Source organism: Pseudopipra pipra, chromosome 26, assembly GCF_036250125.1.
Source record: "Pseudopipra pipra isolate bDixPip1 chromosome 26, bDixPip1.hap1, whole genome shotgun sequence".
In the NCBI taxonomy this organism is placed as follows: Eukaryota; Metazoa; Chordata; class Aves; order Passeriformes; family Pipridae; genus Pseudopipra; species Pseudopipra pipra.
Genome location: NC_087574.1, coordinates 5,026,906 through 5,043,793, shown reverse-complemented (window position 1 = coordinate 5,043,793; position 16,888 = coordinate 5,026,906). Strand labels below are relative to the sequence as shown.

Here is a 16,888-nt window from a genome sequence, read left to right as displayed (position 1 = left end):
CTGGGGTCTGTGCTCTGTCTGGGCTGGTGATTGTGTGTCCAGGAACACCCGGAGATGGTGGATTCCAGCTGTTGGGAAGCAGGCAGGAGCCTGCAGTCACCATCTTGTGCTTCTCGGGCTCTTTATCTGCTTCCTCTTCCTAAAAATCGTGGCACTCGTGGGCCAACACATCCCACCCAAACCGCTGCCCAGGGCTTCACCTCTCCTGGGGCTCCTGGCTGGGAGAACTGACCCACTTCCCAGAAAACCCTGGGATTGGCCGGGTGCTGCAGTGCCTCCCTCCCCGCTTTTCCTGCACCTGGAGCAAAGTCCAAAGGGCAGCCAGGGCGTGTTTGCAGAAGTTGTGAGGGGCTGCTGGGAGGGGAAAACGCGTCTGTGGTGCCTCTGCTGCGCTGCTGGGCTTGCTCTGCAACCCGGAAAGCCCCTTTCCCTCCTGGGATCCGTGGAAAACTCGCTGCTCTGTGGGGCTGCCAGGGAAGCAAAACCCACCTGCCCACAGCCCTGGTGCTGCCCCTCAGCTCTCAGCCCGTCCTGGGAGGGTTTGGGGCCGTGCTGCTGTCCCTGCCCCCACGGGAAGGTGCTGGGGAAGGTGCTGGGTGATGTCTCTGCTTCCGCAGGGGAAGTGACACCCCAGAGCTGCCCCGGGGCTGTGGCTGCTGAGCCCACGGAGGGCAGAGGAGTCACCCTGAGCTCTGCAGGGCCTAAAACCTCAGCCAGGTTGATCTGCAGCCCAGGGGGTCCCTCCTTGTGTTGTCCCCAAGCCCTGGAGCCTCCAGTGGTGCCTGTTCTGGGCGTGCAGTGATGCCTTGGCTTGCTCTGACCCAGGGGAGCTGTGGCTGCCCCATCCCTGGGAGTGTCCAAGGCCAGGTTGGACGGGGCTTGGAGCAACCTGGGCTGGTGGGAGGTGTCCCTGGGGGTGGAACTGGATTGTCTCCAAGGTCCCTTCCCACCCAAACCATCCCCTGGTTCTATAAATAGATCCCAACACCGTGGCCCTGAGCTCTGTCCCCAGACCTGCTCTGCTGGGAGGGGAGAAGTTGCCACTCCCAGAGCAGCCTTCCAGGGTGTCCAGGGTGTGCTTCCCATCCAGCCCACCCTGGTGGACCCGGGATCACCTCCAGACATGTACCTGGAATTGCCTCCAGGCCTTCAGAGCACTTCAGGCTGGGAATTGAAAAGGAATTGCAAAGCACAGGCGTTAATCCTCCTCTGAAAACCCACTTGAAGCCTGTCCTCTTTCTCTGCAGCCATGCTGGAGTGTTCCTGGAAGCCTAAATAACTCCTGTTCCCCTGTGTCCAGCCGTGTTCCAGCCCTCCTTTCAGTGCTGCCTTAGAGTCTGTGGGTCTGCCACCAAATCCATCACTGTGAGGCAGAGTTTGAGGGCAGCAAAGGTTTAAGGGTAGGGCAGATGGGCAGCTTGGGAAGAGCCCCAGGGCAGGAATGCCACTGCTGAGCAATTCCTAGTGGGAACTGAGGCAGGAATATCCTGGAATTGCTTGGCTGGGGGTAGACCCTGCCTGGGAGAATCATTCTGCCACGGTCAGGGGGCAGCTGGCTGTGCCAGACCCTCCTTGGCTCGTGGGAGCTGGGGGATTCCTGAAGGAAAAGGCTCTGGGATCACGTTGGCTGTCAGCTCATCCCTGTGGATTGACAGTGTTTTGTGCACAGCTATTGCTGGGAAGGGTTAATTACCCCCAGCAGAAAGGCTTTGACCCCCAACAACCCCAAAGAACTCGGGATTCGGCTGCTCTGTCTGTCCCTAAAGAGTTCCAAAGCTGGGATGGGGAGGGAAAGTCCCCCTGGCCAGGCTGTTTGGGAAGGGGGGGTGTGGAGCAAAGCCCCTCTGGCTGTGGGTGCTGGAGGAACTCGTGTAACCAGAGGGAAGGAACAAATATGTTGCTCAGAGCAACTGAAAGGAGGAAAATTGTCCTCCTGGGCTGAGTCACGTCTCCAGAGCCTGGCAGTGTTTGTGCTCGGGGTGTGGTGACACCAGGGCTTGGCTCCCTGCAGGAACAGGGCTTTGGGGTGGGGAAATGACTTCTCAAACGTCTGAGGGTGGAAATCACAGCCAGAACCCCCAGCTGGGTGCCCTGGGTTTGCTTTTTGAGTGCTCAGCGTGGGCCTGGCTCCCAGGTCTCCCTGTCATCTAATTGGTGGTTTGAGCTCCTAATTTGGGGGTTTTTTTGGCTGAGGTTTTTTTTTTTTTTCCCCTGATTTTGCAGGGTTTGGGTGCTGGAGCAGGGAGGGCAGCTTTAGGGCAGGACTGATTTTTTCCTGTGTGAGTAAAGGTGTTGCTCTGGGCTGTGCATTCCCCGTTTCCCTGCTCCAGCTCAGCCCCTGCCTGTGCAGGAGCTTCCTTTCCTGGGCTGGGCCCTGAGAATTTTTGACTCCAGACCCCTCAAATCCCGATGGAAACGCAGAGTCTGGGCACTGAGTGACTGGCAGGACACTGACCTTGGTGAATGACAAAATCAGAACCACTTTGGTTGGAAGGACCTCTAAGGTCGACCTTTAATTCCTTGGGAGCAGCTCTGAGCTGTTCTGATCGGGTTCCTTCCAGCCTGGAAACCCACTGGGGCCAACTCAGCACCAAGTGGAAATCTTTTATTGAGGAGCAGCCCTAAAAGGGTTTGACCACCTTCAAACAGCCCTTTAGGGTTTCCTGGGGGTCTCAGCCCGTGCTGTTGGACCACAGTCTGAATTCTGCCTTCAGCCTTGGATCTGTGTGAGCTCCCTGTGCCTGCTTCCCATGAGAACCTTTTCCTCCCTGCCCGTGTCTCCCTGGCTGCTGCAGCCTCACCTGACCTGCTCTTCTGGCTGGCACCTGGCAAAGCTCAGCAGAAAAACCCTAAAGCAGCAACTCTGGAGCCTCCAAACCGGGGCTGTTGCCTCTGGTGGAGTTGGAGCTTCCTCCATCCCGTGTTTGGCCGAGCCCATGGATTCCTGGAGCTGTGGAAGCTCGGATAGGATGCTCTGGGAGGCTCAGGGAGGTTCATTTTGCCCTCAGTCAGTCAGGATATCTCCCATCCCCCAGGTTTTTTGGGAGTCAGGGGTGGCACTGCTGATACCCCGGGAGCTGCTGGGTTGGGATTTTGTGATTCCAGCGGGACTTGGGCCTGCCTGGGGGGGGTCACTGGTGTTAATGGGGGGGTCACTGGTGTTAATGGTTGCCCTGTCTGTGTTTCAGTTCTGGCACAAAGCATGTTTCCACTGCGAGACCTGCAAGATGACCCTAAACATGAAGAACTACAAGGGCTACGAGAAGAAGCCGTATTGCAACGCGTGAGTCCCTGTCCTGGGGGGGCTGATCTGGGCTTTGCTGGACCCTCCTCCCTCTTAACCATCAGCCCCCACCCCGAAATGAGGGGTGGGGGGCACCCTGACCTGTCCTGGAACTCTTTTGGTGTTTGCTGGGAACGCAGGGAAAGCGCTGGATGAAGGGATCACACACCAGTTAATACTGGTTTTAAATCAGGGTCACACACCAGTTAATACTGGTTTTAAATCAGGGTCACACACCAGTTAATACTGGTTTTAAATCAGGGTCACACACCAGTTAATACTGGTTTTAAATCAGGGTCACACACCAGTTAATACTGGTACTAACCCAGGTTTTTCCAGGCCTAAATGCCAGCTGGTGGCTGCTCTCCAGGCCCAGTGTGGGTGGGCAATAGGGGAATAAAATTCCAATCCAGGCAGGCATTTCCCTGGAGCTGATCCCAACCTGTGCCCCCTTAAAAAAGGGGGAATCAAAAGGTGTTTTCTTCCCCCCCAGGTATCTGGGGGGAGGGGACAAGGGCCAGGGGGTCACCACAGCCTGTGCTCTGCTGGGCTGGGGGCCAGGGCAGTCACCTGGATTTACTGCTCCTCACCTGGGAGGGAAATAAATCTGGAAGGAAACAAAGCTTGAAGGCAAAATCCTTCTCTCCTGAGCAGGGAATGGAGGCAGGGCAGGGTAGAACGAGAGCAGCTGCCTGGTCCCTTTTTTGGTCCCTTTTTTGGTCTCTTTTTTGGTCCCTTTTTTGGTCCCTTTTTTGGTCCTTTCTATCAGTTTCTGAGCAGTGCCCCCCACTTTTGTTTTCTTACCAAGGAGGACCCTTTAATTCCTCACCCCTTTCTGGGCTGGGCCTGATGTGTCTCTTAATATCTCTGAAGCAGCTTTGGAATGTCATCTTTTGTAGCTGCTTCTTATCCATTGACAGTTCTTAGAAGGAAAATTAGATAATCTCCTCCTGGAATTAGCACTGGTCTGTTCACAGAGTGCTTAAAAACACTAATCCTGACAACATCCCTGCAGGATGGGTGTTGGAGCCATGGAATTCCAGGCTGGTTTGGGTTGAGAGGGGCCCTTAATGATCACCCAGTTCCACCCCCAGGGACACCTTCCACCAGACCAGGCTGCTCCAACCTGGCCTTGAACACTTCCAGGGATGGGGTATCCATGGAATAATCTGTGCCAGGGCCTCACCACCCTCACAGGGAAGGATTTACCCCTGATTATCCCAGCTAAACTTACTCTCCCTGTGTGTGGGACAGAGAAGTGGTGAGACCAGACCAAACCCTCCCGGTCCCGTGGCTTTTATGGGTGGTTGTTGCTGATGTTGCTGATGGTGACTGTGGCTTGTCCAAAGTCCACCACTCCTCCTGGACTGAGAGGAGACTTGGAGCATTCCAGCTGGGGCTGGGAATGGCTGTTTCCTGGGATCTCTCCCCCCTGAAGCACAGGGTGGTGATGGCGTGGGGAAGCAGCAAATGACTGTTAATTGGTTGTTTAGGGGGAACAGCTTTTGGGGTGAAACTGGGAACTTCTGGAGTCCCACAAGGGGGGGAAATGTGTGTCCTGAGGCAGGAGGAGCTGTTGGTTTTAGGGGATCTTTGGGCTGGGCAGGGATCTCAGCCCACCATGGGGGAGATGGAGACTGGCAGGGATGAGACCCCCGAGCTGTCCAGAGTGTCCTGATCCAAATCTTCCTTCCCTGGACCCCGGGAACCCTGCCCCCAGGACATGCCCATCCCGGGGCCTGGGGTCCTGTGCTTGTGCTCTCCCTGCAGGCTGCTGGAAGGGAAGTGGGATAATAATGGGAAATTCCTGACATTCCGAGGAGTCTGCGCAACCTCGACCCATCTCAGTTTCTCAGCCCCCTCTCTCAGGGCTCCCTTTGATGCTGCTGCTGCTTTAACCCCTTCACAGCCCCTGCCTGTCCTGCCCCTGCCCCCCAGGGCAGCTCTGGATGTTTGGAATTGTGCACAGAAACTTGAGTTGGATCCTTTGTTCTTCCCTCTGTGCCTGTCTTGGAGCAGAGGGAAGTGAGGAGCAGCTGGAAGCTGCTGGCACAGGAGGCTCTGCCAGCCCCAGTTCCAGGGGCTGGGGGGGAGTGAAGGGAAGCTCCAAGTTTGGATGTAGGGCTGGTTCCCTCTGGAGAGTGTCCTGGGGAATGAGAAACTCCAGGCAAGGTGAGAGTGCCTGGCAAAGGCCAGCCCAGGAGGAGCCCACCCTTCCCAAATGGAGTCGAGGGACAAAATCTTCTGTCCCCGGAGAAGGGGGTGGAAAAGCAACGTTTATCCTGGCAGGGAGAGAGGCTGCTTTTCTGAACATGCCTCAGCACAGGGTCTCCTCTGTTTGAGCCGTGGCCTCCTGCCAAATTCCTGAGTTTCTTTCTTCAAGAGAGCAGGAGGAAGAGGGCTGGGCTTCCTCCAGCTCTGACATTGCCCCAGCAATAAATCCCTGAGAAGCCTTTGGGGACAGGGGCTGGTTCCCTCTGCCCTCCCCGTGCCAGGGTGTGGGAATTGCCTGGTGGCAGCTGTGACTGTCTCCACCCTCCTCCCTGGGCTCCAGCTGGGCACTGGGGGGACTGGTTGCTCGCTGGGAGCAGCATCCAGGGCTGGGCTGGACTCTGTGAGCACTTTGAACTGGAACAGGAAGGGAAAATCCAGCTGAAGTCCGAGACTGGTTTAAATGAAAGGTGTGGGGAGAACCTGCATACAAGGGACAGGCAAGACCCGTGTTTGAGGGCCCAGCTGCTCCCAAATATACATTATATGTAGGTTTTAATATTTAGCTGGCTGTGCTGGGGGGGTGGCAGAGCTGTGCTGAGGCTGAGGGAGCGGGGAGGTCCCGGTGGAGGTGGTACCTGTGGCTCAGTGTGCAGCACAGATCCCGCCTGGAAAATCCTGTCTGGGAGTTCAAAGCTGAATATTCAGTCTGAGGAGGCTTCAGAGCCATCCCTGGGCAGTGATGCTGCTTGGAATGCTGAGGGAACACTGGGATGGGGGGAAGGAGCAGAATCCTGGGCAAGAGGCTCCTCCTCTGCCTCTCTTGGCTACAGGGGATCATCTGCTGCTCTCCCTTGAAGCCATCAAGACAAGAGCCAAGGCCAGGCTTTATCTCTGTGGGTTTGCCTGAATTCCTGCTGCTGAACAAGCAGTTCCCAGCTGGATGCATCCCTGTCCAAAGCCCTGGCTGGGCACACACATCGGGGTGGTGGATCAGAGGCTCTGCTGCTGCTCCCGGGGCTGGACTCTTTCTTTCCCTGGGTTTCTTTCCCTGCTGCTGCTGCAGAGGAGCTGCAGGAAGTTCCTGCCTGACTTGCAGCATTCCCAGGAGACCCAGCCTGGCCTGGCACATCCTCCTGTGGTGGGATGGTGCTGCCCACCCAGACCCCCTGCTCGGCTCCACCATCCCGGGCTGTCCCATCCCACCAACCCAGAGCCCCCCAGGACGTCTTGGTGCTGCTCCACCCCTAAAAACCCCTCACTAAAAACTGCATTTTTTTTTTTTTCCTCCTCGAAAAGGGGCTAAAGGTTGTGTGAGGCTGCCAGAAATATCCCCCGGGGGGGGGGGGTGTCGGCAGGTCCCCGCTCTCCATCTGCCGTGACTTCGGCTTTCCCTCCCGGAGCTGCTTTTTCCTGGTGGAGAAACCACACCCGGCACGGCCCCAAAACGTCCCGGGGGAGGGGGGGGCGGGGGATCGGGATGCGGGGCTGGAATTCCTCCCCTCTGAGTCAAGGAGAGCAGATCCCGCCCAGCTCACCTGGTGTTCCCCGGGCACGGCGGGAGCTGGGAAACCTTGAAAATCCCCGGGCATGACCCAAAAAAACCCTCCCTGGCGGATTCCTCGCCGTTAAAAATCGAGCGAGGGATCCGATGCCTCCGGGCTAATTCCCGGCTTGGAAAAAGTTAGTGAGCAGCTCTCCAAGGAGCCAAGTGATCGGCTCTTGGCATCGTTCCCTGCTCCATCTGGGAGCAGCTTTCCTCGCTAATAAAGTGATCCTCCAAAGGGGAGGGGGGGCAGGAAGGGAAAGAGGAACAACTGTGCTGCTGGGATGGAGTCCAGGTGTTTATCCCAGGCTTTATTTGTGCCCAGTTCCTGGATGGGAGGAGCTGCCTCTGTGCTGACTCTGCTTCTTCTGCACTTGGGGTGCAGGGAAGTTGCTGGAACCCCAGAATTCCTGGATTTTGGGGCTGTGGTGTTGTGGTGGGCTGATCCCGCTGCTCTGCTGCGTTTGGGGAAGGGCTCGCTGAGGAGGAGAGAGGATGTGGTGTGTGGGAAAGCACCTGAGTAATGCTGGGATTTGATGGCTGGAAGGCTGGGAACGTTGGTGAATCCTCTTTGGGGTGGAGCATCTGTTTCTGGAGGGCTTGGGAAGGGCTTAGTCCTGGGGCTGTCGGTGCTGCTGACACCGTTCCCCCTGGAAATCCCAACATTCCACAGGGCTCTCCACCCCATCCCTGGCTGTCACCTCTCCCTGGCTGGCTTCTCCTGCCAGGTGCTGGAATGAGATGAAAGCAGGGATTGCCCCAGTGAGCCCAAAGCAAAGCCTTTGTGGATGAAGCCTCTGGTGAGGTGGAAGGGGGGGAAATCCAGCGGGGATTCGTGCAGGGCTCTCCCCTCCCTCCCGGGCTCACCCTGCGCTGTGTTACTCCTTTCCAACAGCCCCAGGTGTTTTCCACACACCTGGAAGAAGTTTTCCAGCTGCTCCTGGGGTGAGGAAGAGGGGAATGTGTGCAAAGCTGAGGTGGGTTTCCCTCTCCCCGTGCCCTGAGAGCTCACAGTGCCCTCAGAGCCAGGAGCTGCCCGCTCTGACCTCGGCTCCAGATGGATGTTGACTTTCCTAAACTTGCTTATCCATGCCTGGAGCCAAAAAAACCTTGTGGAAAATCCCAAGCTCTGCCTGCTCTGTTCCCAGTGCTGGGAGGGCAGGACAGGGACTGCTCTGATTTGGGGGCTCAGGGATGGGAGGGGGAGCAGCCCTTTGCAGATGTGAGTCCTGAATTCCCACCCTGGCAATTCCTTCCTCCCCCATTCCCTTGAAACATTTCCATTATGGCTTGAAGCAGGTTTGTGGAAATAGGCTGGTTTTTTACTCAGGCAGCTGCTGGAAGAGGCTTTGGAGACGGGGATGGAATGGGATGGATCCTGCTGCACCCACGGAGAGCAAAACCCTGTTCCCACCGTGTCCTGTGCCAAAACAGCCACGTGGGAGCCTGTGGGGATGGGATTGGCTTCTCCTGCCTCCTCCAGCCCTGGCACCAGGACACTGGGTGGGCAGCAGGAGGGGTCTTTGAGAAATTCCATCCCACAAAGCTGTGCTGTGCTCTGAGTCAGGTTTTGAGGCGGGCTGGGAGCAGATGCTGGGAGCAGGCAGCAGCTGCACACGTGGAGGGCTGGACCAGCCATTTTGGCAGCTTTTCCCCCTGAAAATGCTGGGAGGAACCGGAGTCTTTTCCCTGAAAACACTGGGAGGAACTGGAGCCCTTCCCTGCAGCCCGTGGTGGGGTGTCTGCAGGCCTGACGTGGGGCTGCTCTCCTTGCTGACAGAAGGACAGTTTATTTTTTAAGCTCAGTCCCCGAGAACCAGCGACTCTTTGAAAGGCAGGATGTGAACTCTGGAGCCTCCTGGCAGAGCACAGCCAATTGCTTCCTTTGTTTAGCTCCCCTGTCCCACATCCCTGGCCCAGCTGCCCGGGTGGGTGACTGTCACCCCTCGGGATGGAGTGTTTGCATCCAGGGTTGAGGGATAAACCCGCCAAGAGCCCTTGGTTTAGAGCAGCCTGTGCTGGATATAAGCAACACTTGGAGCTCGAGAGGCCCTTCTAAACACTCAGTCATCCCACACGTGGTCCATGCAGTAAACTGGCCTTGCTGGAGGATCAGGGGGGGTTTGAGTTGTGCTGAAGCAGCAGAGTCTGGTCCTGTAGCTCCCAGACCCCATTAGTTGTCTCTGTAGAGCAGCTGGATGATGCCACGCTGCACCTAAAGGAGTTTTTGCCAGTGTTCCAGGAGAATTTAACCTCCTTTCCAGCTTGGGAGAAGCTCCAAAGGCAGAAGAAGCTCAAGTACTGCCACTTGGCTCCCGGAGATGGGAATTCTTAGGGGGAAACGCTGCTTTTGGGGCAGGACTGGGATGTGATGGGGTGCAAGTGCTCGGAGGTTCACGGTGATCTGGAAGTGGGATCGCTGGCAAACCCTTCCCACTGTTGCTGTGGGGCTGGGAAGGTGGGAGATGGGAATGATGGGGATGCTTCCCAGGCGTGGCGGCTTATGGATCACAGGGAAGGGGCTGTTCCCAGTCGGTGTGTGGGGAGGAGGGGCTGTGTTTGGGAGAGTCTCCCCCCTGATCCTCACCCTGGGAGGGGGGCAGGAATCTCTCGTGGCTCCCCAGATGGATCTCCCTGCTCCGTGGCTGCAGGATCCGCGGAGCAGACGGGGCCCTTCTCCTCCCGGGAGGCCCGAGCCGTTCACAGCCGGATAAACTTTCATCTGCCTCGGAATTGCCGAGCTCACCCGGCCCCTAATGCGGGAGCCAGACGGGATCTCTGGCCGGAGGAGACTCCGCTGACCTGATTTAGCAGCGCCACAAAAAAACCGCCTCGGCGGCTGCGGCGCCTCCGGCGCGGCCTCCTGGGGCCTCAGGGCCACACAGCTCCTCTTTCTGGGGCAGGATCTGGGGGGTTGAGGGTGGAAAGGGGCTGTTTGCTGGGAGGGGGTTGCAGACTGGAGGGGTCTGTGCTGAGCTGGGGAGGGGGAAGCTCAGGAGAGCGGGGGGTCCCTGCTGTCACTGTGCTCCTTCAGTGGCTGTTCTGTGGGAAATCATGGAATCATGGGATAGCCTGAGCTGGGAGGGACCCCCAAGGACCATCCAGCCCAACCTCTGGCCCTGCACAGACACCCCAACTATCCCACCCTGTCCCTGAGAGCGTTGTCCAAACCCTCCTGGAGCTCTGGCAGCCTTGGGGCCGTGCCCACTGCCCTGGGGAGCCTGGTCAGTGCCCACCACCCTCTGGGGGAAGAACCTTTCCCTGAAATCCACCCTAACCCTCCCTGACACAGCTCCAGCCCTCCCCTGGCTCCTGTCCCTGCTCACAGAGGTGATCAACGCCTGCCCTTCCACCTCCCCCTGAGAGAGCTCCAGACCCCTGAGGTCTCCTCTCACTCTCCCCCTCTCCAGGCTGGATCTGGAGGTGCTATTCCCAGGCTGTCTCTCCCGGTGGGTGCAGCCACCCGAGGTCCTGCAGAGCTGCAGATTCAGGGGGTGTTTTCCTGCCCCCCCTCCCCAAGCAGGGACATGCTGGGGGCACACAGAGCCCACCTCCATCACATGTCCCACTGCCCCACATCCCCCCGGGTCACTGGGATTAATGTGACAGTGGGGGGAGGGCTCCATGTGTTCTCTGGCTCTAATCAGGCAGGGGATGGCTGGATGTGGTGTCTGTGAGCAGACACCCCGAGGTGCCCGGGCCAATCCCCCCCGGCTGTCTGGCGGCTCTGCCTCCCAAGACACCGAGCTGTTCTCCATCTCTCCTTAAAATAATCCCTGTCTGGAGCAGCTGTGGGATGCTGGGGCTCCACGACACCCACCCTGGGGCTCTGCAGCCCCTCAGCTCCATCCCTTCCCACCCACAGCTCAGCTGCCACAGCGTCACCAAACCCGGTGTTCCCCAAAACCCACCGAAACCTGGATCCCATCCCGCCTCCCCCTCCTGCCTCCCCGTCCCCTCGGGCAGGGAAAACACCCCGGTGCTCCTGCCAGCTCGGGTCCTGCTGGAGCATCACCCCCCAAGCAGGAACCGGGGGGCCCCTCCCTCAGGCAGCACCCACGGGTGGCTTTTTTTTCCCCCCTGAATCCCGTTTATTCTTGGAAGTTTCCTGGTTTTGCCTGGAGAGCTCTTCCCCAGCAGCAGACTTTACACAAATGTCACAGCCCAGGCTGCGTGGGACTAATTATTTCCTCGCAGTTTGTCAGGAGGGGGGTGGGTTGAAGCAGCTTCCCCCCCCTTTATCTTCCTGGGCTGCTCATGCCTGGAGCCTGTGGAGTTTTCCTAAGGCTCTTTGGGGCTCCATCTTCCCTTAAGGTGCCTTTTGTTACCTGCAGCTTCCCGACCTGTTGCAGTAAATTGGGAATAAGTGAGTGTTTCTGCAGGAAAGGGGATGAAGGGCATTAGGGCAGGGGTGTTATAGGGGAGCACACCAACCCTGACCCCCTTCCTCCGTGGACTTTGAGCTCAGTGCTGGGACAGACACCCAAATTCCCGCTGCTCCCGCTTTGGGAAGCCTCTGGCTGGTGGGGATGCTGTTGTGGTGATTTTAGGGTGGCTTTGGTGTGTGCTGCTTGTGCTGCTTGGAGGTGGTTGAGCAACAACCCGCCCTCCCCCTCCTGCTTCCGCTGCCAGGACCTATTTCTGGTGATGCTGGGAGGGCTCTGAGGACCCCCCGGCTCTGCCCCTGCCTGGGTTTGGGTTGTGAGAAGGGGGGGAACCGGATCATGCTCCCCCCAAAGCACAGCCCCCGTTCCCACGCAGCCTCTCCTCCCCTCCCCTCCCAGGCAGTTCCCTCCCTGCCTCCTCATTAGGGTTTAATTTATTGCTGACTCTCCTGTGGCTGGTTCTCATGCAGAGGAGCTGGTTTGCCCCTCCCTGGTGCGTGGCAGGGATCGGGGGGGTGTCTGTTTGGACTGGCTGGGCAGGGGAACCCCCCCCCCTTCTCCCTTGGCCTTAAATTCCCTGAGGACTCAAACGCCTTCTCCTCCCGGGAGCCGGGGAGAAAAGCCGCGGGGAAAAGCGGTGCCCGATCCTGGGGGAAGATGCTGAATTTGTGCGGTTCCTCCCCCGCCTGGCGCAGACAGACAGATTCCTCCTGCCTCTTCCCCACGGGGGGCTCAAGGACTGGAGTCAAAGCTGCCTCCAATCCTTGGGAGATTTCCTCAGAATCCAACGGGAGCCTAATTCCAGCTTCATCCGCGGTGTCCGTCTGCCCTCCCTCTCCGGGCTGGGCCGGAGCAGGACGCGGCGCAGCCTTGCTGTCAGTCCGAATCAGGCTCTTGTTTGCCGGGTTATTTTTATTTTTCCCCCTCCTCCCGTGGCTTCCCGGTTTCCCTGAGCTCCACGGGGCTGGAGTCCTGCGTTCCCCAGCCCTCGCAGGGACTGGGGTTTCCCTCCTCCCCGCAGCCAGAGGTTGCTGCCGGAGGGGGGCTCGTCTCCTCCCAAGCGTTATTAGCATGCCCGGGGCATGGGATGCGGTTGCCATGGCAATGGGATGATTTCTGCTGGCAGCAGCGGTGATCCTGATCCGACGGGAGCTCCGGGCCGGGACTGGGGGCCGTGTGTTGCTCCTTGGATTTCCCGGGAGCTGTTAAAATGGGGAATGTCTGGAAAGGTTGCTGCAGAGCAGCAGGGAAAGAATCCTCTGGGTTTGTAAAGACCCCGGGGAGAGGTGATGGGGTGTCCTCACAGTGCTGGGGCAGAGCTCTGTCCCGCTTCCCATGGCTGGGCTGGGAATGGTCCGTTATCCCGTGCCTTCCCAACCTGCTCTGCACATGGAGAATTAGGGATCTGGGAGGGTACTTGAAGAATTAGGGATCTGGGAGGGTGTTTGGAGAATTAATTAGTGATCTGGGAGGGTGTTTGGTGTCTCACAGAGGCCCAGAATGGCTGGGGTTGGAAGGGACCTCAAAGGGACCCAGTTCCACCCCCTGCCACGGTCTGGGGACACCTTCCACGATCCAGGGACACTTTCCGTGTTCTGGGACACTCAGGGATTGAGTTGCTGGTGCTCAGAACGTGGCTTTGTTTGCTCTGACCTTGGTCTGAGTCAGGCTGGGACTTCCCAGCCACTCAGGGAAGGGCTCCAGGCTGGGAGCAGTGCTGGGGGCAGGAGGGGAGCCTGGTCTGTCCCCTCGTGCCCCCCCAGCCGAGGTACTGCTCTCAGTGGATTAGTGCTGCTGTTAATTAAGCCCTGGCTCTGCCAGCAGCTCCCTCAGGGCACCTGGACACGGAATCCTGGTGGGGTTTGCTCCTGGCTCTGCCCAGCAGGTACCACCATCCCATAGCCTGATCCTACGGAATCATTAAGGCTGGAAAAGCCCTCCGAGCTCACCCAGTCCAACCATGAACCAGCACTGCCCTGTCACCACTAAACCCTGTCCCCAGGTGCCACATCCACAGGTTTTCGAACACCTCCAGGGGTGGTGACTCCACCACTTCCCTGTTCCAGTGCCTGACCACCCCTTCCAAGAGGAACTTTTCCCTGATATCCAACCTAAACCTCCCCTGGTGCAGTGTCAGACCATTTCCCCTCATCCCCTGCACGGTGTCCTATGGCTCCTGGTGAGCTCAGGACCCTCACAGAAAATCACACTGTTGGAGTTTTAATGCAGGAATTTCTCTGCAGCAGCCACAGGCAGTGGCTCAGGGAAGTACCTGCCTTGACACTGGATCCCAGTGTGAATCCTGGAGGCACTGGGAAGGAGCCCGAGCACACAGTATTATACCCCCTCTAATCAGATTAAACAGAGATTAGGCTGAACCCTTCAAGCAGTTGGTGATCTGTTGTTTGGGTAAAACTGATTCTTGTCCTCCTCAGCCTTGCTGCTGGGCGTTTGAGGGGCGGGGAGGGTTCATTTGGGCTTCTTTGCTGTGGTTGTGGCTGCATCCTGCGAGTCCCCACGTGCTGGGGACAGAGGAGGGCTTGGGGGTCAAGGTCCGTCAGCAGAACGTTTCCCACCCTTCTGGCACCCTGGTATTGACTCCCAGGTCCCCAAAGCAGTGGGAGAGTCCAGCAGGACAAGCTGTGGAGCAGGGAGGTGTGTTTTTTGGGGAGCTGGTTGGGGTCTCACAGCCGAGCCCCGTCAGCTGCTCGTGGGCTGTCCCCAGATGGGCAGAACACTCCCCATCCCTTTGGCACCCTGGGATGGTGACAGTGGGACACTGGGAGTGCCCAGCGGGACAAGGTGTGGGATGAGGAGGTGGGGGTGTATTTTTGGGCTCCCCTGCAAGGCTGGGAGCGGGAGGGACCTGCAGTGAGGAGCTGAGCTGTCTTTTCCCCTTTGTGCAAACCACAGCTGCACTGGGTGGTTTCTGTGTGTGAGGTGGGTTCTCCTTCTGTCTCCAGCGAGGCTGAGGCAGCTATTTTTAATCTCGAGTTTCCTGCAGTGCTGCCTGGCCGAGGTATGTGCTGCTCTGGCAGGGCTGTGGTCGGGGATCTGCCGCTGTCCTGCCCCGCCAGCGCTGCCTCAGCTCCCTCATCCCCCAGCTCCCTCCTCCTGCCGGAGCACACAGCTCCCAGAGCAGAGCCCCAGGGCTTCCAAGAGCCACAGAGCCCCATTTCATGTGGGCTGGGGAGGGCTGGGAGCTGCAGGTGTCCCGGGCTTTGCTGCACAGCCCTCAGGGGACAACGTGGTTTGGGCTGCGGGGGCAGGAACGAGGGGGGATGGATGTAAAGGGACAGAGGGCAGGGTTAGATTGGGGGGTTGGGAAGGAATTCTTCCCTGTGAGGGTGAGGAGGGACTGGAATGCAATTCCCAGAGAAGCTGTGGCTGCCCCATCCCTGTCCAAGGCCAGGTTGGATGGGGCTTGGAGCAACCTGGTCTATGGAGGGTGTCCCCATGGCAGGGGGTGGAACCTTCCTCATCTTTAAGGTCCCTTCCAGCCCAAACCATTCTGGGATTCCCTGATGGAGATGTGGGAGCTGCACAGTTGGAGTTACAGCCCTGGGACAGGGATCAGGGTTGTGTCAGAGCCTTCAGATCCCCAAAAGCAAGTGAGGGCTCGCTGTCCTCTGCAAGGAGCTGCAGTTCTGCCCTGGGGCACTCAGCCCTGGTCACCTCTGAGAGCTGCTGCAGGGAGGGGACAAGGGGGTGGCCTGGCTTGGCAAGGGAATTCATCCAAGTCCCTGCATGGATTTGAAAGTGGAACAGCTCCCTGTGCTGCCCCAGTGCCACGTGTGCTCAGTGTGACCCGGGGCCGGGCTGGTGCCTCCCTTAGCCTCCTGCTCTCAGCAGGAACTTCCTGAAAGTCTCTGTGGAGGGGTTTGGAGGGAGCCCCGATGGTGAATCCTGCTTTGACACGTGTGGAAGAGAAATCTCTGCCCCTTCCCAAAGCAGTTCCCCCCTCCGTGCTCTCCGTGGGGTGTGTTGGGTTTCTCTGCCAGCCCAGGGGCACAGCGACTGTCTGCTCCAGGTCAGGTTCCCTCCCTGGGCTTTTCCTGGGAAGTGCTGTGCTCAGAGGGAGGGTTCTGCCTCCACAGCCAGGCTGGGAGTGTTGCTCTTGCAGGCTGTCCCCTCTGTCCAACGGGCAGAGCTCCGGACACGGCCCTGGGCAGGAGCATCCCCTGGGATGCAGGACAGGGCTGATCCCAGGGAAGGACCAGGCCCCGGGTGGTGAAGCTCCACACTGTTGGGACTGACTCAACCACTTCTTGGCAGCTGAGAGACCCCACAAATAACAGCCCCTGGGGGGTCTGGTTGGGCCCAGCTGAGTGTTGTCCCACTGTTATCCAGGGATTTGCCTCGTGCTCTTTTCCACGTCTCCTGGGGGTGGGAATGGCCACGAGAGGTTCATCCATCTGCTTGGAAAGGGCTGGGAGCAGCCTCCAGCTCGAGCACTGGATATTTGCTCTCTCCCAGGGCTCTCCCTGGGTTTCTCCCTGGGCTCCTCTCCCTGTTCCTGCCTGTTTTCCCAGGCAGGTTTTGCTGACGTGGTTCGGGATCAGGATCCTCTGCAGCACCAGGAAACCACAGCGTGAGGGTGGTGTGGCTGAAACTTCAGTCAGGGCAGCAACTAAACCCTCCCACCTCCCCCTGTGACCCTTCCCAGCTGAAACTGTGATGGGCCAAGTCACTGTGGACCAGAGTCAGCAGCTTTCCAGGGCTGGTGGCTCCCTGAGGGCTGGTTGAGGGATGCTGATGGTGTGTTAAGGCCTCTCCAGAAACCAGGCAGGAACAGACATGGAATGGATTTGTCCCTGGGGGGGAAAAAGGGCTCCTCTTGCCCTTTTTTTCTTTGATAAACCTGAAGTTAATATGTTGAGACTGGGAGAGAACCGAGTGGGAAGGCTGGGGAGGTGTCGGGCACGGGGAGAGATCCCACTGTCCGAAATCCCAGCTGAGAGTTCCCCACCATCCCAAATGGCAGCTGCCAGAGCCACGAGGGGATGTGTCCCCAGCTCTGGCTCCTCCACAGCGGGACCAAAGCACTGGAAGTGTTCAAACAAAACACATGGATGTGGCACCTGGGGAATGGTTGGACCCGACGGCCTTGGAGGGCTTTTCCAACCTTAATGGTTCCATAATTCCACGCTGTGGGACCTTGGGCCGTGTCGGAGCACCTGAGGTGATGGGGCTGGTGGTCCTGGGGTGGGAGGGAGAGGGCAGGGAGCAGGGGATCAGTGGGATTAATGATCTCCTTCCCTCCCCAGACACTACCCGAAGCAATCCTTCACCATGGTGGCAGACACCCCCGAGAACCTGCGCCTAAAGCAGCAGAGTGAGCTCCAGAGCCAGGTGAGCATTTCACAGCCAGGTGGGCCCTTCAGAGCTCCAGACTTTCATACTGTATGGAAAAAAAAAAAAACACAGTCTTTTTCCATTCTGTTTTTGTCTGGTAGTTCCATG

At 58.3% G+C, this 16,888-nt stretch overlaps 1 protein-coding gene across 1 annotated transcript in view; it reads left to right on the top strand.

Moving 5' to 3' along the window:
- The window catches only part of LASP1 (LIM and SH3 protein 1), a 32,929-nt gene that overhangs the window by 1,812 nt on the left and 14,229 nt on the right, over positions 1 to 16,888 (top strand). The window contains exons 2-3 of the mRNA XM_064636876.1: positions 3,189 to 3,283; positions 16,693 to 16,777. Of these exons, the coding sequence (XP_064492946.1) occupies positions 3,189 to 3,283; positions 16,693 to 16,777 (180 nt within the window). The remainder of the gene's footprint in view (positions 1 to 3,188; positions 3,284 to 16,692; positions 16,778 to 16,888) is intronic.